The sequence below is a fragment of the Musa acuminata genome, chromosome BXJ3-1 (genome assembly GCF_036884655.1).
Source record: "Musa acuminata AAA Group cultivar baxijiao chromosome BXJ3-1, Cavendish_Baxijiao_AAA, whole genome shotgun sequence".
Classification (NCBI taxonomy): Eukaryota; Viridiplantae; Streptophyta; class Magnoliopsida; order Zingiberales; family Musaceae; genus Musa; species Musa acuminata.
The window spans coordinates 5,124,506-5,149,496 of NC_088349.1; the positions used below are offsets into that span (position 1 = coordinate 5,124,506).

Consider the following 24,991-nt stretch of genomic DNA (forward strand, 5'->3'; position numbering starts at 1 on the left):
AAAGATAAGCACTCATTCTTCATGGATCATCAATTTCTTTTTCATCAGAAGATAGCTTCATACAACAGAATTATTATTGATAATAAATGTCAAGACAAATATACAGATGAGTAGTGAGCAAAACACTACTCGAATTCTTCTTCCATTTGACACAGAAGAGAAGAGGAGAGGAGAGGAGAGGAAAGGAGAGGCGGCGGTGGCAGACTAGGCATCAGTTGACTGTGACTTTTCCGACCATTCCTGCTCCCTGGTGCGGCGAGCAGTAGAAGGTGTAGGTGCCCTTCTCGTTCAAGGTCACCGAGTAGGTCTCCCCGGGGGCGTTGAGTAGGTCCTCCTCGCTCATGGAGATGGCCGCGGCGTCGACGCCCTTGGGGATCTCGTCCTCGTCGAAGATGACGTTGTGGGGGAAGGCCTGGTTGTTCTTGAACACGATCGCCTCCCCGGCGGCCACGCTGAACTCGCCTGGCACGAAGGCCAGCGACCCGTCGTTGCCCCCCAGCAGCACCTCGAGGGCCAGCGCGTTGCCCGTCGCGAGCAGCGCGCTGGCGGCCGCGGCCGCGGCCACGGCCGCCACTTTCACCTCCTTGAGGGACGCCCTCGCGGACACGCCGGCCATTTTCGCCCTGGGGCCCGCCACGGCAACGATGGCGCCGGACCTTGCGGCGGTTGCCTTGAGACCGGTGAAGGAGGGGATGGTGACTGCTGTGGTGGTCATGCTGGCCATTGCTCACGCTGTTACCGTCTTCTTCAACCGAGGTTGCAGTGGAAGGCTACATATATCTTTCGATCGAGAAAGAGAAAGTAGATGATGAGATCATGTCTGAGCCAATCGAGAGAGAGAGCGGGGGCGGTGGGCGCTGCAATGGGTGGCGGAGAGAGGACGGGTAATCGTATCGGGCTGCTTCTATAGGCTGAAACGAGATGTGATAAGGTGATGGTATTTGCCGACATGGCATGGATGTAGGCGAACGAGTGGTGGTTAACTGGAGTTAACCGACGGTTGAGATCGTACTAATCAAGAACAAAGGTCATGATCGTTACTTTCGTAAATATCCATGGGCAAATACCTTAAAAAAAATCTCTTATTTTCTTTTTTGTTTTTTTTCCCTAATCAGCCTCTCATTTCTATTATTTATTCAAGCACACCTCTTATTTTCCAAGAGATGAAATTGCTTCTCGTCTTGCCCTATCGATCATCGCATTCACCCCATCGCCTCTACCCCTAGACCCTTAGTGTCGCTTGTCACCTCTATTACAAGGCCACCCCACCTTTGTTGATTGTTGTATCTGCTTTTTATTATCCTTACTTGTATGCCCTCGTTCTTGTCATCATTCTTGCCTCTCGTTCTCATTAGTGTTCTTGCCTGTGTGCTCTCATCGGTGCACCCTTGCCATCCTCTCTCATGCACCCTTGCCCTTGTCTCCCATGCACCTACGATAAGAGATGAAAAAAACTTTTATCTTGTGACAGGAGTGTTAAATGGAGGCGACAAGGCATTACTCACCTTCATGGCAAAGCTCTAAATACAGAGGATAAAATGCCTTGTCGATGACCCTCGGGAGGAGGAGGAGGAGGACCACCAGGTGTAGAGCAAGATAGAGGGTGACTAGTGCTCGATGATCATCATGGTGCACAAACAAGGTGGATGGAGGATATAATGATGAAGGCAATGGTGCATGAATGAGGTGAGGTCGACGAGACGAGAGTGACGAGACCTCATGACGAGGTAGAGGTGGTAGGCAGCAATGAGGGGTGAAGACGACAAATGATGGTGAGAGGCGAGTGTGACGATGATAATCGACGACGGGTCAAGACTAAGGGTAATTTTGTTCTTTAGAAAATAAGAGATACAATACGAAAATATCCGAAAAGAAGGGGTATTAAACAGGAAAAAATAAAAATAAAAGGCTTATTCAAGTAATATGACTAATATCTTTTATTCTAATTATTAGAAATGACTTATTTATAAAAGAATTGTGGGAAAATGGGGGAATAGGAATCTAATGGATGAATTAGAATTACTAGTTGGGAATTACTAGTTAGTAGTCCTGAAATCCATTGATGCAAAATTATTAGAATTACTAGTTGCGAAAAACTTATTCATAAAATAATTGAAAGAAATAAAGGGAATAAAAATCTCATGGATCTGAACATCATAGTGATTGTCATGTTTGAAATCATAAAATCCAACCTTTTTTTTATTCCAATGCAAAATTATTACAATTACTAATGAGGAGAGATTTAATCTTAACTTTCAAATGATAATTATTTTTAGTTTTGTTGAAATATGATGGATGGTTCCTTTAAAACTAATAATGATAACTTAGGTATAGACTATTAATTTTTTTAAGATAACATATTATTTTTATCTGAGCTCCATATTTTGTGATTAGATTTCTTAATATAGAATGTATAAGCTTGGAAGTAATCTAAAATAGGTTGGATTAGAATCAAATAACTCATCCAAAACAAGTATTTCAGAAAAAAATGAAGTCAATGTTGTGAACTATATTTTCAAATCAACATGACAACTGTGAAATTAATATGCACAACTGATATTTTAAGCATGATTTAGTCATGAAACCTTACAAAACATCATGAAAATTTGGATTATTTTCATACATCAAGAAGTCCCAAAGGACAAAAAAAAAGGGGAAAGTTGGATTTTAACTTTATGATGGCAAATACCAACTTCAGTTGATTCAAAATATTGATGAATCATCGATACCGAGACTTTAATAGATCATCCAAGTTCTTAGATTTCGAATCCCATCTTCACTATCTAAAAAATATTATCTCTATCGATTACTATTTCATTGTCAGTATCAAAATGATACTGCCAAATCTCAATACATCAACATGATAAAGACAGAGACTGTGCTTAATTTCTTTGTTAATTAGAGCTTCATTGACTTTTCCCTTGGAAATTATCTTCAACAATATATAATTACAAGTCTAGATTTTCTATTCCTTTGTGTGCCGGCATCATTTTCCTCTATTATAAGTACTATACTTGTTTTAATAAAACATTGACAAGTCAAATTATCGTTAATTTAAAATACCTAAATTGTCCTGCATCCTGCTACTCTGTTAGACCCACTATCACCTCCTCCTCCTTGCACCATCGCCTTGTGCCACTTCTGTCATCGCTTCTATGCCTTGCACCGCCTCCCCTCCCCTCCCTTCTGCCTAACTGGAGCCATCATCCAGAGCCCTTGCATGAGGAAGGAGGGGGTGCAACAGTGCTACCAGTCTTCTATTTTGTTGTCGCCATTTACCCCGTTGGACTTATTGCCATATGCTCGAACCTCCTTCTTCCTCGTGCGAGGGTTGCAGACGATTACGTTAGGATCCTGAGTTTTGAATAATGTTTTATTGAGTTTGTCTAGTTTAGTAAGAGTCGGATAGAGGTTTATTTGATATTTATTTATTTATTAGAAATTCAAGTCGTGATGGACTCAGGGGTGGAACTCTATAAATATGGATGTATCTGTTTCTTTTCATCTATCTATGAAATGTTATTCTAGTCTTTTGGCAAACCCTAGGAGATCGATCTTCTCGAAGTAATCAAGGAGGTCGATCTGCTCGAAATGATCATCCATTTTCTTTATCTTCTTTTATGATAAAACCTTAGATCTTATCAAATGATTTCGGTGAAGTAGAGAGCCAACGACGACTCTCGCGCCCTCTCCTTTCTCATGCGAGGGCTATATGTGACAATTCTAACGAGACAAAGGATAGGGGAGGCAGTGCAGGGTGATGGTAGAGGCGAAGGAGGAGGCGATGATGGGTTCGATGAGACAATCGACGATGGAAGAGGGATAATTTGAGTAGTCTATTAATTACGGGTATGAGTTGAAAAAATTTAAAATGAGACAACTGTTTGAAAAATCAAAATAAAGATATTTTTTAAGAAAATCGCTCAAATAATAATAATAAATGCGGATATCTAACTAATATATTCTCGTAATAGTTAATAGCCTTACAATTTAATCCCCTGCCGCCGCTTTCACAGTCGCTGCTCCCCTTCTGCTTCATATTATCTCGCCCGTTCTCTGTTGTCCTCTTCCGTTGCCTTCGCTTTCAATAGCCGATCCTTTCTCCCTTCCTCCTCCTCTCCTGCTCGCCTCGTCTCACGTGAATCATGGCCGATGGCGACGCCCACCACACACCCCCCCACCCCCCCCACCCCGACCCCTCCGACCCCTAAAAGACGGATATTTTTTTTTTCTGCGAACAATAGCGCAATTAATGAGCCAAGATTCGACTTTTGACGTTCGACTCTGCGGATGGCGATGAAGGACACGGCCGAGAGCTGCAGCAGTCGCGCCGGGGTGGATTCGTCACGGACCCACCCCCGCCGCCAGCAGCAGCAGCAGCAGCAGCGCCACAAGTTGGAGGCGTACGCCGAGGTCCTTCGCCGCCTGAGGAAGGCCGGGCGGCCGGAGGTGCTGTCCCCGTCCTTCGAGGACGGGTTGCTCAACCACTTCAATCGTCTTCCGGAACGGTGGATGTTTCACGTCCCTTCTGCTGTTGCAAAATTTTCCCTTTTCGTTTTACCGGAACATGTTTGGCGCCACTTACTCGTTGACCTTTTGATCCTACGTTTTCATCGATTGGGGCCCTCAACCATGGTTCTTGAGTAGCCTTTCTTGGTAAAGTTTTGTTCTTGTGATACTCGTTGCACATATATTTCACGCAGTGGTGGTGCTTGCCGGAATGTATTCCAGCTACTTGTCCCGAGGATTTGCTTAGTTGAATTTATGATTCTTATTAGGTTCTAATGTTCTGTTGGTCCTGCGAGTAGTTTCATTATAGTTCTATGGAATTACCTGTCTAGGAATTGGCCATTTGTGGGTATGTGAATGTGCTAGTAAAGTCGTCGGAGCATTTTTATGGTTGATTTTGGTTGAACTTGTTGTCATGATTTCTTTTACCAAGCCAACTGCTGATATGTGACTTTTTCCTGTTGCAGTTATGCCTTGGATGTAAACGTGGAGAGGGCAGAAGATGTGCTGACACATAAAAAGTTGCTGGAACTGGCTCAAGAACCTGCCAACAGGCCTGTCTTTGCTGTGCGCTTGGTGCAGGTAAGAGTTTCAACAGCTCTTCCTTCGTTTGAACATCAGATTTTGATTATAAATTCAAAATCAATTTATAGGTTAGTTAGTGATTATATCACATCTCGTTCTGCTTATATGTCTAATGTTGTATGATTTCTCATGCATTTACTGTGTAGCTTCTAGAAACTTCTGAAAACTTGTTCTTTTGGGTAGTCATTTGCATCTATTATTTGATTTTTGTTTGCATGGGTCATGGTAGAGTTTCTCCATTTATTTAATTATTTTTTATTCTCTTGAGAACAGTTATATTAATTAAATGCCATAACCTAGTTATCTGGTTAAAAATATTAAATTATGACTGAGAGGGCGAGCCTAGGTGTCACTGTAAGGTTTTCTTTTCTTTGTGATCTAAGTGACCCAGGTTCGAGTCATAGGAATAACTTCGTTGCTTGCAAACGTAAATTTGACATAGATCAACCCTTCCAAAGTCTGCCATAGTAGATGTCTTCTGCAGTGGGCGACCCTTTTCTCTAATCATGTCTGGCTTGGAAAAATTAGCAAAATGCTACAGCTGAAAAAAAAATTATGATATATGTTATATCTAAAATAAAAATATGGTCTCCAACATAGCCTTGATTAGGTACATTATTGAATAAGCTTAACTTTAACTTTGGTTAACACTTCTGACCTGCCAAAATTTAAAATTGTTAAAATTAAGATGCGAACAACTTAGAAATTTGGAGCTCTTGACTACTTCAATTAGCATGGACAGAAACTAAATAGTTGAATTATGAAGCAGGAATTTCATGCAACTAGTTTTGCTGGTTTCCTTAACAAAATAGCTAAACTTTTATATTTAGACACCTATACATGTATATATGCACAAATATATCTTTACACAATTCACAAGCTTAACTTTAAGGCCTGATTTTTTGTTGCCTTTATCAATGCCCCTCTTACACATTTAGGTTGAAGTTCCCTTTTAAAAGTTAAAGCACATGCCTTATGCTGGTCGCCTGTATTTTCTCTCATATCTAAAGCAATGTTTATGAAATTGTATTGTCATGATCTAACTTGATGGGATAATCAACTCATTAATTTTATTGAGCTGAACTATTGGTCCAAAATACTGAAGTCCAAGTTAATGATAGTAGACTCATCTAGCACTTTTTAAGTGCATTGAAAACTTCTCCTATTTTTGGGACTAAACTAGGACTTGACGTTCTCGTCAATGAACAATATATCCCAAAATCAAATTCTAATGTAGTGCATGTGAGGCCTATTCCAACGCGGTGGTAGTCCAAAATTAAATCTTAAAATAGTGCATGTGAGGCCAAGCCCAATAGCAGCTCTATATCATGATGTGTCATCTAATGTCATTTATGAGTAGTTTTTTCCTACTCAAACCCCTCACTATGCATAATATTAGGTTGCCTTTGATGAGATAACTTACCCATTAAGTTTGTCAAATTCGAACCACCAGCTCAAAATACCTAGACCTAAGTTAATAGTGATAAATCCATCTAGCACTTATAATTCTATCTGAATCTTTTGTACTTCCAATGTGGGACTGAACCGAGGTATTACATTTACTCCCTCCTCCATTATTAATTTTTGATATTTGCTAATGATCATTGTTTAGTATCCAGAGAACTAACAGTCCTATTGATTCAAGCATTTTACATTGTTGTAAGTCAGAAAATCTTACATTCGAAAAACGGAGATGTTTATTATTAGCAAGATCATATGGCTTCATTGAGTTTATAATCTTGTTTTTGTTAACTGACGTTTTTCACCTTGCCTGGACCATGAACATAAAAATTTTGGATTTCTTATGAATACTACCTTATAATAATAGGATTTGATGAATAATTACCTTTGACTAGCTGTATCTAGTTTGTTTATCCTTTTCTATACTCTGTCATAGTCTATTTGTTTCTGTATATCTTAATCAATTGTTCTTTAGGTCCCTCCATTTCCTGAAGGAAAGCAAGTTGATTCTTCTGATTCTGATGCACCAAGAACAGGACATGCTCAGTCTGATTCAACTTGCTTTAGGCAAGGGTCCAGTTCTTTCTCTGTTTTCCTACTCAATAGAATGTCCTTCACTTGATGCCTGACTTATGTATTCTTAGATATTCACTTTTTTTTCTTGTGCCTAATAATGTACACACAATACTATATTTAGTGTTCATCCTCCTCCTCTCTTTGGTTCATCGCCCAATCTCGAGGCTCTTGCTTCTGAAGGCAGCAGGCAACAGGTTCAAGATGGAGCTAGTGTTGCAAAAGCTATACAGCATCTCAGGTTTTTATTTACTTCTTTTTTCATGTTGTTTCATGATTTTAAGTGTATAACAAAAGACCTTGACTTCATTTTATGTATAAACTATAAACACAGTGAAATTTGTCCTGGCAGGTCCCATTAACATTTCTAGAGGTTTCAAAGATCTTGATTCCACTGGCTGTAGTATATCTTGATGCTTGATGACATATATTCCTGATGAAGTCACAGGAACCTATGTTCTTGTTTCTTTATAGTTTTCTGTTTGGGCATATTGATGCAAGTTAAGTTTGTTTGAGCATTGTTCTTATCACGAGTTGGATTTTTCAGTTCTGATGATCAGTAACTTTTAACTATATTCTTTGTTGGCCATCCCATTTGTCACAACCTTATTTGCAAATTAACAATAGCATTAACTTATCAAGAATTGATTAGTCATGCAAGTTTTTGGTGTCAGTTACTTTTGTAACTAATGTCCAACAACTCAGCTCTGGGCACTTTGTGTTTCAGTCTTCTATTCTTATTACTAAGTTCTAGTAGGACTTCTCTTTCAAATTTTAGCCATGGACCCAAGATTTTGTGTCCCTGATATATGTTATTATCTCTGAAAGAACACAAGACTATGTGCATATCTTTCGATGCCATTTATCTCATATTTCTTTGCACTATAAAATACTAACTTATTTTGTTACAGGCCCATGCATGAAATCACCTTTTCCACACATGACAAGCCAAAGCTTCTAAGTTTGGTAAACTATCTACATCCCAGTTGGTCCTTAGTAGTAGTACATTGTTTTCATACTACATGTTTGCAATTTCAAGCTACTCCTGTGAATAATTAGTGAATGTCTTTTTGCTTGTTGCAGTCATTTTCCGATGATTTATCAATGTGATATTTTGTTCAAGGTTTGTATCTTTATGGCTTAGAGCTTCGTCATTCATAAAAATGATATTCACTGGTTTCACTAGTGACTACAAGTATTTAATGCTACTCCAGTAGTTACCCTGGCAGCTTCCTGCATCACAATCGGTGGTTATAAGGGGCCAACATAAGTGTTTCAACAAGTCAAGTGGTACAACAGATAAGTCATAAACAGTATGGAAAAATATATAAGGTTCGGAAGAAAGCAGCATGGTTCAGTCAAGCCAGCATTGAGTGATTATTCTGAGTGAAATAATCTCAGCATAAGTTCTGCCCAACCCCAATCCCAATTTCTGAAACTGTACAATGCAAGTCGGTGTACATGTCGGTATACTATTTGATATACCTGTATCATGCTAGTCTGATGGCCTTTTGGAACTAGTATTGGACCGTTATTTAAATCCTTGGTGACAATCATCCATCCTTTTTGATGTCATCAAATTTGGTTCTCGCAATGATCAGCAGACTGAGAGAGATTTTGCTATGTAGTTCAATTGTCTTTTTGATGGAATGTGAGTGGATAGTTCTTCAAATCATGAAATAAGCTTGATGGTTTTGAGTCGATCATTGCCCTGTCTTTCAGAGGCTGTTTTAACTTGATAAAGCTGTTGTCAGGCAATGCATCTTTATCAGAGTCTAGCTTTGCATAAAATTCTGAATATATCTTAATTGTCTTTTCGGGGTGGAGTACAAGATCATCCTATTTCTTCTTCTGATGAACTAGACTTCAAAGCATATTTCATCTTTTTTGATATTATTTGTATCTTTTTTTTTTCTGTAAAGATATACTTGCGGTGAATTTGTTCTTCAGCAACACTTTTTTCCTTTTGTGTGTTTGTCGCTCTGGTTTTAACTATTCAGTTATAAGTTGTCACAATAAAAGAATTCTAACACTAACCAATTCCTTGTTATTTTAGTTTAATTGGCTGTTGACTTTCTCTGGTTACTTCCAGTGATTTTTTAAATTAGGATAATTAATTAATATCTTTTGTAACCTATGAGTTGTGACTTTCGTGGAATCAGATGGATTGCTTCAGAACTTATTTATCTGGTTTTTCATTTTATGATGGAAGCCATATTTTGGCATACAATGTAATGTTCAAGTTGAATGTTCTGCAAACATACAACTTGAGAGAGTAATACAGTACTTACAAAAAAATTTCAAGGCAATTGATTGGTATGCATACCAATCTATATTTAAGTTCTAAGAACATGTTTCTCAATTTAACTCTCAGATAGTTCCACTGTATATGTGCTGTACGATTGTAATCGGAATATATATCTTTGTATGGATGAGTTTATAGCACTGAAAACTACGTGCTTCACAATCCCTCTTAACAATTCTTCTTTCCACTGGTTTTTAGCTGCTATAGCATGGTACTATATTGAATAAATTAATCATAGATAAACATTACCTAGTTCTTCAGTTTTGTTTGTAGGGTGAACCCGTGAAGTATATATTTTTTAAAACCTATTTATTTTTGTACTTACAGCTGACCTTTTTGCTCGCGGAGCTTGGCCTAAACATTCACGAGGCACATGCATTTTCAACAAGTGATGGTTATTCGTTGGATGTGTTTGTTGTTGATGGTTGGCCTGATGAGGTACATCCTATACTATTTTGCTCATATAAACCTAATTGCACTGTTGTATTTATGTCATGTATCCTTCTTGAAGAATACTAACTTATTCTAAGAGTTTATGTACTTGCATAACTTACATTCTGATTTATATATTTTACTATTTGTATATCAGGATATACATGCACGATATTTGCAATCATTTACATGGTTATTAGTTGGTAGAAATAATGTCGGGCATGTGTGATGCATGTGAATTACTCTTTGATGCAGGTGTTACGTATTTGTTGTTTGTTCTGGAGAGGTGCATATTCTTAAGGATAGCTGAAGTTTTGAGGATGTAACTGAACCCTTACTGCTTGAGTTCTTGACCACACATGTATAGCCATAGGTAGATATGACCTTGCACTATGATAATACAAATAGTCATAAATGTTGAAAATTCTATATAGCTGAAATATTGATATAGGTTGTGAATATGATGGGAACTATTAAGTGGTAGTTAATCCAATGAGCTAAGCTAAATTTTCCTGGTGTTAGTGAGGAGGGAACTGGTGACTCAAAAGCACTACTACTAAGTCTCACATTAGTAATCAATTTCTAGAATTTTCAAGTGTTTGGTAGGCTGCAATTCAAAATTAGTTTTTCTATAAAATATTTTATTGAGGGCTCATACCAATATTTTGAATGAACATTTTGTGGTTAACTTTTTTTTTCTGAAACAATTATATATTACGAGATTGGTATAAAAAAATGTTATTGACTAGAATCCTTAGATCTATATCTTAATATATTACTAGGGGTTTGACAAGTTAATAACTTTCAAGATGAGTCTAATTCATATCATTTATTATTGTTATTGCTTGATTGTGAAAGCATTTCAAAATTTTCACTGTATTGTACAGTATTTTGTTGTTTTTTATTAGAATGTGATGTTAATCGACTTGTCATTATTCTAAGTTCATGTTGTAAGGCAATGTGTAATTGTTGTTTATTTTATTATTTATTCTTTTAATCGTCATAGATGAATGCTTAGTTACTGCTCTTTAATTTTGTAGGAAACCAAGCAGCTTAGGGATTCATTGCAGAAGGAAATTCACAAGATGGGGGTAAGCTTCTTTCTCTAGTTCTATTTTTCCCTTTGTTTTGAAACCTCATCGACCCCATTATTTGTGAAGTTATTTGTAACTATTGTTATAATGAGGTTGAATAGATCTTATATTTGTAACTATTGGTATCTATGAATGCATTATCAATACAATTGCTGAGGGAAACAATAGTGCACTGAACCTGAATATGTGGTTTAGTGGGTTGATTATTCTATATATCATAGTTTTTTATTTTCATGTAGCTTCTAATACATAGTCTTTTTTATATAATTCTCCAACTCCATGAGATTGTCTGGTTATGATGTCTCCTTTGTTAATATCTAAATTTGTTCGGCAGCTTCCTTTGCAGAGACAAGCTTGGTCAAAGTCTCATCCATGGTCTCCTCTAAATGAGAATGCACAGTGTGGATTCGACTCTCTGCCTAACCATGTACAAATACCAACAGATGGGACTGAAGTATGGGAGATTGATTTTCAACAGCTCAACTTTGGAAATAAAGTAGCATCTGGATCACATGGTGATCTGTATGTTTCAGTAGTTGACCAATTGAGGAATTGGGTTAAACTAATAAGATGTTTATCATGTAATTACTAGTGTTATCCTTTTCCAGTTATCATGGAACATACAATAGCCAGGACATAGCAATTAAAGTACTAAAGCCCGAGAGTGTAAATGTAGACATGCAGCAAGAATTTGCACAGGAAGTCTTCATCATGCGGTTAGTAAAGGATACTCAAATCTTTTAACTAATTATTATTCCTGCCATAAGAGCTAATTATGACCCCATCTGTAATGGCCTGAGTGAATACATGTGCTACCAAAAATTGTAGATATGTAGATGATTATCATGCTTTGTGTATGTGCTTTTTGTGTATATGCTTAGTTACACTTCCACACAAAGTGTACAACATATGTAGATGTCTTCTGCTATATTCGGCTGTGTTTTGTGATCACATGCTGTGTGTATGTGCTTTTTGTTGCAATGTATTTGGTATTTGGTAGTCACAATATAACAGCTTCCAAAATTTACTTGATTATTATGAAAATGCACTAAATACAAGTACAAGCATAGGCTTTCCAATGAGATGACAAAAAATTGATTAAGAATTTGGATGTTCTGTGCATACAATAACTTGTGTATCAAACTGAGTCTTCTGAATTATTACCTAGCTTCTATTAGTAGGATCCCCAAGCTCTGGTGCACCCCACCCCAGCCTCTACCCGAATTTGTTGGATTGGAAATCGGGATGACATTCCAAATGGAATTGAAGTTATCCTTATAAACAACTAATGGGGAATAACTATTTTGAAGAAAGGAAAATCATTAGATTGAGGAACCAGATAATTTGTTGGGTTGACCAATTGTGTGCATCAAACAACATTTAGATTTATGCATGAATTCAGTTCAAATGCAGTGCATTCCAAAATTATTTACAATCTTAGTTTTTGTTTTAATTTGGATTCTTAAGGTTTGCCTTTGCTTTTATCATGAAACAATGAGAGAAAATAATTCTTTTGTCCTTTTCCCAATGATGTTTTTCCCTGAACATTATTACTCCTACACTGAATCACATGTAACTTGGCTTCCTTGAGATTGTTAAATTTTTTTATCAATGTTTCCTTAACTTGTGATTGTCTCCTTGCTGCTCCTGATTTTGCAGGAACATACACCACAGGAATGTGGTGCAGTTTATTGGTGCTTGTACTAGGCCTAACTTCTGTATTGTTACAGGTACTAAGATCTCGTCAAACTTGAGTATGTGTGGCTATGGACATGTATAGCTTCTATGAATTATTTCACCATTTATGTATTTCTTCTTTTTTCTTTTCAGAATTTATGTCAGGGGGAAGTGTGTATGACTTTCTTCATAAACAGAAAGGAGTCTTTGAGCTTCCAGCTTTGCTCCAAGTAGCAATTGATGTATCTAGGGGAATGAACTACTTGCACCAAAATAATATTGTCCATCGGGATCTAAAGACTGCCAATCTTCTGATGGATGAGAATGAGGCAAGTAATTTCAGCACATTTATACATTAATGTAACTTCTGGATTTCTTCTGTTTGTAGTCTTAATACCAAATGTGAGTTTATGGGCCCCATCTGTGTAGCTCTCTACCTTGGTTTAGCACATGTTTGTAAAATATGCCTAGGTGGAGAAGGGCCAGTGGACAGTCTCCTGAGTTATTTGGAGCAGTAACTCAAATATTTTGATGTCTTTTATGCTATGATCAGGTTGAGTAAAACATCCAGGCTTAACATTTAGCATATCATACAAATACTCTCCAGCAGATCAAGAACAATCTGGTTGTACGTTAACTTGGAAATTTATGTTTGTTTATGGGCAAGAAAAGTAGAATTCATGACATGGACACATGATTATTTTCTTAATAGAAACATGAGATGATGGGTGATCTTTGGTCATATATCTTGCTGTAGGTCGGATTAGTTAGTTGTTCTGGTGAATGACTTCTTGCAGTAACTTTGTTTGAAGTTTTAGTGTATAAATCAGCAATTTTGGGATCCATATCAACGAACTCCCTCAGTAGAATCCACATGACATCTGTATTTGTTGGAGTTAACTACTTCAATTTTATAGTTAGTTTGTGTATCTAATTTATACATTTATGGTGCGCAACCTAGGTATGATATCAAGTATCTTAAATATAAAAATGTAACACCTACACCTTGCTATATTTACCTGTTATTGTTAGGCCATCCTGCATATCTTCCTATAGTCCCATTTGACAACCAATCAGTTGCACAGGCACCTCAGTAGAGCTACTTCATTAATATCAATGGAGCATGGCACACCAAGTATATCCTGTTGCTTTCTGATGCATTAGCTGTAATATTCAATGCTATTGTTTGTATGTAAATAAATATTTTATCTATGTATATTATTGGTCTAATGTGTTTCCCCTTATTTTTCAGCAAAACATAACTTAGTTTCCTTCATTTAGTTTAATGTCCATATCAACACTTAATGTACCTGTTATGTCTAGGTGATTGTTTTAGCTGTTTAAGTTACTGCTTTGCCATATCTCTCCTAATGTTTCAGCCCTTGTAACTTTGTATCAATCTAAAGCATTGCTTTACTTCTGTACCTTATTTTCTTAAAAGTAACTAATCAACTTATTCTTCTGGCAGGTTGTTAAGGTTGCAGATTTTGGTGTTGCACGTGTTAAAGCTGAGTCTGGAGTTATGACTGCTGAAACAGGAACATACCGCTGGATGGCTCCTGAGGTAATTTACTGTCCTCCAACATTTTTATTTACTTCTTGATGTCTTTTACCTCAAATACTCAGAGTGGACACCATGACTATCTGAAGATATTTAGAACATTAGCGGCACTGTGCACCTATTAATCAACATATGTGCCAACAAATATATGCATTGACATTTAGGAGAATTGACATTGCAACTTTGTTCATTTTATATTCTGTTTAGACTTTAGATACATAACTATCACACCTAATTTTGTTAATTGATTTATTTTTCTCTTTCATGTCAAAAAAATTGAGTTATTCTACAAATCTGAAATGGTATTTTGCTAGGAAGCCTTGCATATATGCTTAACTATAGTTCTATGTTCTTTCTGGTGTTGGTTGGCTGTATTAGGTTACGGCTCAAAATTAATTCTGCTTCGGGTAAAAGTTTCAGCAAGTGTTTAGATGTTTATTTTTGTTCAATTCATAAACATATAATAAAAAATTGTGATAGAAAATATGACTTATAATAATTGCATGCACAACATGAGAATATTGTGTAATAATTACAATATACAAAGGGCAATTCACCTCATAGACTTTTGGTGAACCAGACTTCAACAAACAGAAACCGATAAATTTTCCTTTTAACTTGTAACATGATAAGTATACACTGTGGGTTTTTTTCTTTGCATATTAAGATGACTTCATTTTAACATTGCTAAAAAGGTGCCAATATGTTTCAAGATCAAGATTTAGGAGGGAGTGATCTCAAGCCAGATCGATCGATCTGGATTCAAATCAGCGAACTATGAAAACCAGAGTACAATCATTGTATTGCTGCATGAAATAAATGTTATTATCCTAGATAGCGAACTCCAGAAGTTGAACGTATTACTAGCTGACTCTTTGATTGAAGTAGCATGGGGCAATTGGAATCCCACGTGAATCAACAATGACCACCTAACATAGAGTACTTCGAGGGGAAGGTAAAAAGAACCCCTTATTTCAGAAGTGAAATAGAATATGCAATGTGAGTTCGCAAGCTATGAGAGGAGAATGGGATCTTCAACTGCATACTTCTTGTAGAATGAGCTGGCATTTCACAGCAATGATTTGTTTAAGGAACCCACCAGAGCAATAGTGAAAGTGAGTCTTCATTCTTCATGGTACCATCATTATTGCTTATGGACCTGAACTAGGTGACCTGTCCATGGCCATGATGAAACTTGGACAAGCTTGAGGCATCTAACCTAGACAACACCCCTAAACTACCTCTCAGTGATAAAGGTAGAGTGATGCGTAGACAGCCAAGAGATTTGCATTGAAGCAACTACCCTCAAAGGAGATAATATTAGCGGACCTACCCCCAAGGCCCCAACCTAGGGTAGGTAGGTGCGGAAGTAAAATCAATCCTTGTTCATACATGGGTTCCTCTTGTACGAAATGAACCACTTCAAATAGGTTCATTGCCCCACTAATTGAGTTCTCTTTGCTCTGAGGATGAACGAACTGTATCATATGCTGAAGCTGTGGGATTTAAGTGTATTGATAGTGGATTTTTCCAACCTTCGGCGTAGCACTCACATAAGCCACATGAAGCACAAATGTCAGCTTGAGTAAAACACAGGTGAGAATCCAATTCCCAAAAAATCTATAACCACCCTTGCAAGCATGCGTAGTAGCTCACTGTTTGAGCACTCTTGCATGTGAATGAGGCTTAGAAATCTGCTAAAGCTGTGGGATTTACTAGCATCAGAATTATTATTACTTTTCTTTACAACGATGAAGGAAAATTCCTTCACATGCAATTAAGCTATTGTAGATGTCAAATATGGAGACATACATGAGATACTATGGATTCAAACATACTCTCTGTATATTGTGATGGAATTGTGCTTAGCTATTCATTTATCTTAATGCTGCATTTGTAACAGGATTAAGCATCTTTATGTGGTTTATCTTGATTCCCTGAATAAAATACCTTGTCTTAGTTTTAGTTCTTGGACTGTTGGGTGGCTGTTCCTGAAACATTTTGTGGTTCCATAAATTTGAATTTTTGTATTTCATATCTCCAACATACCCACGAATTCCTTCCTTATTAACTCAAAATGTAGGTCATAGAACACAAGCCCTATGATCACAAAGCTGATGTTTTTAGCTTCGGAATTGTACTGTGGGAGCTTCTTACAGCTAAGGTAACTTCAACATGTGTGGTATAAACTTTTATTTGTTCGCCTTGTCCAAATTTAAAATATTTATGAAGTTTATTGTGTATATTCTGTGTCTCTGTCTAGCTCCCATATGAAAACTTGACTCCACTCCAAGCAGCAGTTGGCGTGGTTCAAAAGGTATGCTCGTCTGCAATTTCACTTGCATGGCCAAAATAATGTATCTACGGTACTCATACATAAGAAGCATTGAATTCATCATGTATCCTTTTTCTTTCACCACAAATATATTATTAACGTACTACAGAAAAAAAGAAGGTATACTATTAAGGCATCATGCCACCACTGCCAACTTTTACGATTAAAGGTTTGGCTTTAATTTTGTTATATCAACCATGTGATTTGCTGTAGAAACAGTCCTCTCTTCAGTTGAAGCATTTAATATTAGACACTTGGTTGAAACCAAGGTTTAGGTGCCGAAACTGGCTGGTGGTTGGATCAATATGGCACCAGTCCAAATCAATGTACTGATTCAAGACTGATCAGTATCCTCCTAGATCAAAGAGAGAGGGAATTGAACAGTAAACTTTCCATCTGGTATAATTCAGTTTTGATATATTTACCACCCTATAAATCCTGTATGGTAAACTTACCCGGAAGGTACAAACCATATGAGACCAAGCTAGATGAGATAATTTGATCTAGATTGACTGTTGCTGTAAGTACCGCCCTGCAGCGACCGGTATAAATGATACATTAAATCTTGGTTGAAACAATAAAAAAAAAATCTCTTCGCTCTTCTCTCGAAGGGCATAAATTATGTATTCCTATGAAACACATACATGGGAGCACAAGATTATCTGATACATATGCATTCCCTTATATGAGGAATCTTTAAAAGAGCAGGGTGCAATAGGACGACTGTATGATTAATCCATCTTATTAGGAATTGTACTTGTAACTTTCATTAGGTTTGAAGAAATAATCACATGAACTCCATAGCTTGTTTGAAAGTGTAAGTGCTAATTTTATGACAAAACTTCAAATATTTATAAAGAAATAAAAGCTTATTTAAGGAAAAAAAATTAGAAAGTACCATTCACATAGGTGTATCCTTTTATTTTTACCAGAAAACAACAGTCATAACCCCTTTGTTCCCCTTTCACACGAAAGATTTTTCCTTCACCATATATCACTCAACAAACAGTTGCTCGCAAAATTCCAGATAAGGCTCTTTATGTGTTTCAGTCAGTGTGGAGAATACAAGTGATGTGTTCAGAAGCGTTTCATTAGTAATTTCTAATCAAAACACTAAAATTAATTGCAAAGCTGCTTAGGCATTTTCTTAAAGGAAAAGTACCCTAAGAATTGCATCTTTATATCAGTACCAAACCTTCATGTATATATGTCCATCTATGAAATTATGATATATATAATCATATTTTTCGAAAACTAGTCATCACTGTATGTCGTGTTTCTTTACATTGTTGCAGCAACATGTAGCACATGTGGTTCCTTTTCCTTTTTTTCTTTACAGGGCTTGAGACCTACCATCCCAAAGAATGCTCACCCAAAGCTTGCGGAGCTGATGGAGAACTGTTGGCAGCAAGATCCAACTGACAGGCCTGATTTCTCAGAAATACTACAGATACTACAACTTATTGCTAAAGAGGTTTACCATCAAACACTGAATCTGTGTGCCTAAATTTCCTACCTCAGCCTCAAAAAAGTTTTCGGTTAATCGGATTTGAACTGTCGAACAGGTGGGAGATGAATCCGACGATTGGCTCATGGAATATCCATCAGGTTGGTTTCTCTCCATTCTTAGATCGTGGCCGCTAAATCTTTACCGTTGTCTATGAATTGATAAACAATGGCATCATTGATAGCGGTAGTAAATACACTAAAACTGTACAGTGTATAATTTGTATTGTATTCCTCTCTGGTTCTTAATTATAGAGGTGCAATTCTTTTTCTTAGACTTACCTGTATGTGTTTTGTTCTTTGTTAGTATGTGATGCATAGGACTGATACATATTTTGCCTCCGTTGCATATTTAACCTTCTTTACCTTCACATCTCTTTGCTTGTTCTGAAGTATTGGTTTTCTTTTGGTGTTTATATCGAGTGTTAGCGCTATATATATATATATATATATATATATATATATATATATATATATATATATATATATATATATATATATATATATGAATTTTATGATAATTTAGAATTTTTTGGAAGTTATTAGTCTATTAAATTTTCTTTTGGAAGAACATATATGTGATTTTTCTAATAACATATATACTACTACTACTACAATAACAAAATTGTAACATCATTGCTGTGGGGAGAGTACCATCGATTGTGGGCGGCTTCGGGGTGATCTTCAGGTGGAGTTCAAGTTCGAATGTTCGAGGTGGGCCCAAGGTTGGTCCTAAGTGGAATCTGACTCGTCGTTGGGTTTTTGCACAAAGATCAATGCTAGAGGGTGTTTTCTGATCCGACCCCTTCGACACTCAAATTAGCTTTGGGGTGATAAGTAGTGTAAAAGGGTTATTGTCAAGGATATTTGACCCTTGGGCTGATGTCGAGGGTTGGCTTTTATACTTGTCTAGTCGAGAGAATCATTTGTAATGGCTATAATGCCATCCCTCTAGCGTTCCGTCCATGGGAGCGGTAGGCCTGTAGCGATCGTAATGCCTTACCTCTAGTGTTTTGTCCACGGGGGTCGATCGAGGGGAGGCAGACTTGAATGGTCGCTCGTACATCGTTGTCCACGAAGATTGAATTGTCATCCATGGGGGTTGATAGGTAGTAATTGTATTCATGTCACTACCCTATATGGGGTGACTTTACTTACATTTTTCATGTTATAGCCCTCATGCGATCAACTGGCAAGATGGGATTCATTGTCAGAATATTTTTTATAAATCATTAAAATTGATCTCAAATTTTTTATAAATCGTTAAAATCGATCTCAAATTTGGATGAAAAAGACGAAGGATTATGTTAGAGGTAAGTGTAAAATTACATCAAATTTAATTTATATGGGTTAAATTTCATAAATTTAGATCTTTTACTAACATATGTGTAATATTAAAACCTTGAAGGCATATATATACTTATCATGTGTGTAAAACCCTTAAATAAATAATAATAATAATAATACAGGACACTTCTTAGCCATCTAATATGGTGAATTGTGGCCACCATCCTGCAACGTAGGAGACGACGTGCGCTATTCCTCACTCTTCACAGCTCCCCCGCATCATCCTCATCTCTCTCTCCAATCACTCTTCAAGATAAATAGGAACGAATCCCCACCAGAATTCCTTCTTCTTGAGAGAGAGAGAGAGAGAGAGAGAGATGGGGAGCGTGAAGGTGTACGGGCCGGCCATGTCGACGGCCGTGTCGAGAGTCATGGCTTGCCTCCTAGAGAAGGAGACGCCCTTCCAACTCCTCCCTATCCACCTCCCCAAAGCCCAACACAAGTCTCCTGACTTCCTCAAGCTCCAGGTTTCTGCTTCTCTCCCTTCTCTCTCTCTCTCTCTACACATCTCTCCTCTTCTCTTTCGACTGCGTGATAGCAATGCTTTCTCTTCCTCCCCCTGCAACAGCCATTCGGCCAAGTGCCAGCCTTCCAAGACGGAGACGGCACCACCCTTTTCGGTCGGTGAACGCTCCTCTTCGTTCGGTCATACATCCAATCCCTTTTCATCCGTAGTTGTAAGCCTAACCCGTCACCTGCCTTCATCGCAGAGTCGCGGGCCATCTGTCGTTACATCTGCGACAAGTTCGCCGGCCAAGGCAACCGGTCGTTGCTCGGCCGAGAAGGTGGCGGTGCCGCCGACCGGGCGCGCGTGGACCAGTGGGTGGAGGCCGAGGCCCATAGCTTCAATCCCCCCACCTCCGCCTTGGTCTTCCAGCTGGTGTTCGCGCCGAGCATGAGGCTGAAGCAGGACCCCGCGGCCATCAGAGAGAACGAAGCGAAGCTGAGAAAGGTGCTCGGCGTGTACGAGCGGCGGCTGGCGGAGAGCAGGTTCCTGGCGGGGGACGAGTTCTCGCTCGCGGATCTCTGCCACCTCCCCAATGCCCACTACATCGTTAGCGCCACGGACAAGGCGGAGCTGCTCACCTCCAGGAAGAACGTGGCGAGGTGGTGGGAGGAGATCTCGGCCCGCCCGTCGTGGAAGAAGGTGCTCGACATGCGCGGCGCTCCGCCGGCTTGATTGGCCTGCCGTGTAACTAGTCGACAAGCCGAGATCGGGCCGTCTCGTGGGGCGTCTGCAGGAAAAGCCCATATGGTCCTCTTTATATATATATATATATATATATATATATATATATATATATATATATATATATATATATATATATATATATATATATATATATATATATATATATATCTTATGATTCTGATACTTTTAATGCGATTAGAATTCAATTCATATTTATGCGCATGCGTATTTACTTCAATAAATATATTTCAAGAACTTCCACGTGGGAGAAGAAAATTAAGGTAATCAACAATAAAAATATAAATTCAAAAAATAATAGACACAATATTTATACAAAGATGATCTTCCTAAAACTTTGTTTTTGTGTTTTTTCAAAAGATATTTTTATTTTTTATTTTTTCTATATGATACTCTTATTTCCTATAACGGATAATACTGATACATCGATATCGTTTTCGATTGTTACCGATACCTCGATTGTTACTGAGATATATCGATCGATACACCTCGACATAACATACTTCGATAGACTACTTTTTATAATATCCCAATTAGTCTCATGTTAATTAACCTATCAATATGACTCGAGCTTGATAAATTAATTGACATAGCAATTTCATTAGATCTTGTTGACTTCTGATATGAAATTAATTGATATATTATAACTTTTCTTTTATCAATTGACATAGCAATTTCATTAGATCTTGTTGACTTCTGATATGAAATTAATTGATATATTATAACTTTTCTCACTCGAGATTGAGGTCAATTAAGACCCAACATAAACACAGATCACGATGACTCAACGCTGTAACAAATACTTGGGACTCCATCTACGGATCAACACCCTTTCATGTGTCTCAAGAATACTTGGATTTTCTGATAATAACATTAAAAGAGTCATCAGAAGCTCTAAACTGTTCTTTTGGAATATTAATGATTACCACCATGAGCTTAACATCATTCGAGACTTTCTCAGATTCAGCACAACAGTTCATACACATCCTCAGCTGTGAATTGAGATCCTCCCTGCTACCTTGAGAATGTTTATATAGATCTTAAAGATTTACTAGCAAATGCTACTAATCTTTCATGGAAGCTTAGAAAAAGCAGCTCTCAAGTTAGCTAATCTTCAAAGACTTAGATTTTGGTACCATCCTTGACCTTTAGATGAAACCTCTCACCAAAACATGGATCTTGATCTACCTTAAAATGCATCCATTGCATACATCTTTTAAGCTTGTCTAACATATTTAATGCCCATCAGCTGATTCCTTCACTTCTTCAGTTACAACTTCTGATGATGGCTCAGCCCTTGCCACCGTCACTTCCTTTGGCTGAGCAAGCTTCAATCTCTCCTTGTATTCCTGCATCTCCATCTTGTATCTCTCCTTGTCCTTCAATCCATAATCTTGATATACCTGGGAAAGAGTAGGAACACAACATGCGAGGCACTCGATGATGATGATGATGATGGTACAAGGCAGTATATATGAAGCTATCAGAGAAGAAGGCCAACGCACCAATCTTTCCTCTTCACTGAGCTTGCTCCAGGACTCCCCGATCATCTTGCTGAACTCTCTTTCCCTGTGAGGATGGAGAGATTTCAGCTTGGAGTGCGTCTCGGCGAAGAAGAAGTTGTAGGCGCTCCGGTTTGGTTTCGGGTGGGCGGGGTCGCGGCGCCTCCACCCCCTCCTCCGCCTACGCCTTGTTCTTGTTACGGCGGCGACGTCAGCGGCATGAGAAGTGTCGGCGGCTGCTGCTGCTGCTGCCAAAGAGGACGAAGACGCTGCCGAAGGCTGTTCTTGCTGGACACGATAAAGCACACCTCGCAGTGTCTCGGCGCCTATCTTCACCGTCACCATATATCCGTACTCGAACTTCCCATCGATCGACCCCGTAACCGTGAAATTGTAAGGCCCTATAGAAGAAGAAGAAGGATGACATGACCTACTCTCTCACTCTCTCTCCCCAAGATAGAAGGATAGTTGAGAGTGATCTCACTGACCTTTGCTCTGTGGCTCAGGAAGCGCTCTTTTCCGAGCTTTGGGGGTCTGCATGGTGGAGTCGGAGACGACGACGCTGTGGTCAAGCTTGCTGGGAGTTGCCCTGGTTTGGGAAGAAGCTGCGAACACCATGGAACATGATCCATCTTGCTCGTATCACAGATCAAGATCAGCAACATCTCACCTGCCGGGGGAACCAGAGGCCCCTGGATCCGGAAGTAGTAGACCTGCTCGTAGTGGTGGAGCAAGCTCAGGTAGTACCTCCTCAGCACGAAGGAAGCGCTGGTGGTGGTGGGTGGAAACTTGAATGCCGCAATCACTTCCCTCCATCTCTTCTCCTCGATCACCTACTTCCATCAGTCACAGACCCAACACAACACCTCGTTACACTTCAATCCGAGCGCTGGAATCAGTATGAGTCGATCATAAAGGGACACAGAACCGATCAACCTTCGCGAGGCCACCTCTTTGAGTCACCTCCACGTACAAGAGATGCAGGTCTAGCTCCTTCCCTCCGATCACAGGAACCCTTCATGAAACAAGCTAATAACATGTGGATTAAAGGAAGAAAGATTAAGCAAGAGAAAGCTTGTGAAGGGGCTGCGTACATGAACTTGGTGCTCATGGAGGAGTGGAACCGGCGCAGGCTCTCCATGAAGCCCACGCTATCCCTCACCACCTCCTCATGTGAATGGAGCGGAGCAGGATAAAGCTTCTCCTGGACCTCCATCTCCATTATCTTACTTGGGCGAAGTTAGCAAGCAAGCCGAAGACCTTGTCCCTTCCCCTTCCGCATCTAAGCAGGCCATAAACCCATGGCAGGAAGCATAGCTATAAAGCCAGCAGCTTTATCATCCTGCACCTTGTAACGGCTACTTTGTTTGATCTCCCTGAGCAACTTTATGGCGTGCAAACATATTTACGGTGTCAGTAATTAATTTCTTTGATCTGGAAATATCTGGGGGATGGTCGAATGGTATGCGGCAGCCAATGGGCAGGAACAGGGCTTAATGATCTTGAGCTGGCCGTAATTATGATGCCCTCCTGCTGTACTCTTCCCCCTTACCTATATTAGCTCAGTCATCAGCGTCAATCTATGCATCTAATCAATGCCTAGAGATCTCCATGTGTGATCTGATGTTGGTATGATGGCAATGGCTCTGTCAGCTGCGGCTCGCAGCAGCAGTTCTGGCCGCCGTACACAACCAGCGTATCCTTGCCGTATCACATCCTCATCGCTCCCGTATCTTTTGCCCAACCTCTCGATCTATTTGCTTTCCATCATCCCCCCGTTTATTTCTTTTCAGATCATCTCAGAAAGCTCCGACATAAATGATCTCTCTCTCTCTCTCTCTCTCTCTCTGGGAGCTTACGTTTCTTCTGCATGCAAGAAGATACTCGGCGTTTCGTCAAGAAGCGACAAGCTGCTTCCGACGAAGCAGGTCTTCTGTTTCAACGAGTTTACCTGAGGAAGCTGAAGCTGAAGCCCCGTGGGATGCTTGTTCGCAAGTCACCATACCGCTAGACGTGTCGTCGTGCTTCGTCTTCCTTGAGTGCATGGGCTTTCGGCCATCGCTGCTGCTGCTGTAAATCCAAGGAGAAGTAGACATCGTCGTACCTGTACGTGGTTGACCGTCGCACGGGACACGGCAAACAGGAGGGTTGAGTTTTGATCTGTCTTTCCTCGGTGAAGTCAAATAAACGCACACACTATGACACTACAAGATTGCAGAGATGAAACACTGCATGCATCCTTATCTTCTTCCTTCAGGCAACATGTATGCATGGAGTGAGTGCACTCAAAGACATGTTTCATATCTCATTCCTTTTTCGTTTTTATCATTGGCATGCTGGAAAATGGAATAGTTTGAGCTGCTTTGCGAAGATGTTGATTGCATCCACTTACTTTTCTGATCGATTGATTAACGAATAAGGCTCATGATGAAACCAAAATCTGTCTAATCTAAGATTAAAATCACATTAGTTACAGATAATTTTAATTTTCTATTCAAATTTGACTAATCTGATTTTGGATTCCAATGAAATCACTTATTTTATTTTTGTTAATTAATTTATCAAGTTAGAATAAATTAATTATATATATTATCAGTTATATTTAGTATTTCGATCCTTATATTTAGATAAAATTTTTATATTTATAAAAATAAAATATTTAACTCCATTTCTTTTTTACCTGTGTTAACACACTTCAGTTTATTATTGAGTTACGTACGATATTTTTATCAATAAAATTAAATATTTTTATTTTTTAAATATAAAAATTAATTTTTAAAAATATAAAATAGAAATATTAAAATAATTAATTAGAGAGAATAATATATAATTAATGCTATTGGAATAGAGCTATTCTTTTATCGAGTCGAAACTAAAATAGATAGATGGCTTTG

At 38.6% G+C, this 24,991-nt stretch overlaps 5 protein-coding genes across 6 annotated transcripts; 2 read left to right on the forward strand and 3 right to left on the reverse strand.

Moving 5' to 3' along the window:
• Window positions 1-56: 56 nt before the first annotated feature.
• Window positions 57-791, reverse strand: LOC135628463 (plastocyanin-like). The gene has a single exon (XM_065135112.1). It carries the CDS (start codon window positions 722-724, stop codon window positions 212-214), a length of 513 nt encoding a protein of 170 aa, XP_064991184.1. The 5' UTR covers window positions 725-791; the 3' UTR covers window positions 57-211.
• A 3,310-nt stretch (window positions 792-4,101) lies between these two features.
• Window positions 4,102-18,313, forward strand: LOC135585592 (serine/threonine-protein kinase STY46-like). 2 transcript variants are annotated; one of them, XM_065137072.1, is made up of 16 exons: window positions 4,102-4,508; window positions 4,977-5,091; window positions 7,031-7,122; window positions 7,253-7,369; window positions 8,040-8,094; window positions 9,761-9,871; window positions 10,906-10,956; window positions 11,294-11,481; window positions 11,568-11,675; window positions 12,619-12,689; window positions 12,790-12,965; window positions 14,105-14,200; window positions 16,281-16,361; window positions 16,461-16,514; window positions 17,872-18,006; window positions 18,098-18,313. In XM_065137072.1, exons 1-16 carry the CDS (start codon window positions 4,291-4,293, stop codon window positions 18,194-18,196), a joined length of 1,767 nt encoding a protein of 588 aa, XP_064993144.1. In that variant the 5' UTR covers window positions 4,102-4,290; the 3' UTR covers window positions 18,197-18,313. The 2 variants fall into 2 exon arrangements, with proteins under 2 accessions (XP_064993144.1, XP_064993145.1); XM_065137073.1 differs by having other exon boundaries at window positions 4,103-4,508; window positions 11,306-11,481.
• A 1,352-nt stretch (window positions 18,314-19,665) lies between these two features.
• LOC103989347 (glutathione S-transferase F11-like) lies at window positions 19,666-20,787 on the forward strand. The gene is made up of 3 exons (XM_009408166.3): window positions 19,666-19,852; window positions 19,954-20,005; window positions 20,096-20,787. The coding sequence occupies exons 1-3, from the start codon at window positions 19,703-19,705 to the stop codon at window positions 20,563-20,565; spliced, it is 672 nt and encodes a 223-aa protein (XP_009406441.2). The 5' UTR covers window positions 19,666-19,702; the 3' UTR covers window positions 20,566-20,787.
• Window positions 20,788-21,563: 776 nt separating this feature from the next.
• Window positions 21,564-23,346, reverse strand: LOC135629550 (high mobility group B protein 9-like). Its single transcript, XM_065137075.1, has 5 exons — window positions 23,192-23,346; window positions 22,768-23,112; window positions 22,586-22,702; window positions 22,101-22,498; window positions 21,564-21,998 (listed from the first exon to the last, which is right to left on the reverse strand). The coding sequence occupies exons 3-5, from the start codon at window positions 22,635-22,637 to the stop codon at window positions 21,831-21,833; spliced, it is 618 nt and encodes a 205-aa protein (XP_064993147.1). The 5' UTR covers window positions 22,638-22,702; window positions 22,768-23,112; window positions 23,192-23,346; the 3' UTR covers window positions 21,564-21,830.
• Window positions 22,666-23,313, reverse strand: LOC135628344 (high mobility group B protein 9-like). The gene is made up of 4 exons (XM_065134964.1): window positions 23,192-23,313; window positions 23,034-23,112; window positions 22,761-22,930; window positions 22,666-22,702 (listed from the first exon to the last, which is right to left on the reverse strand). Exons 1-4 carry the CDS (start codon window positions 23,311-23,313, stop codon window positions 22,666-22,668), a joined length of 408 nt encoding a protein of 135 aa, XP_064991036.1.
• Window positions 23,347-24,991: the final 1,645 nt, after the last annotated feature.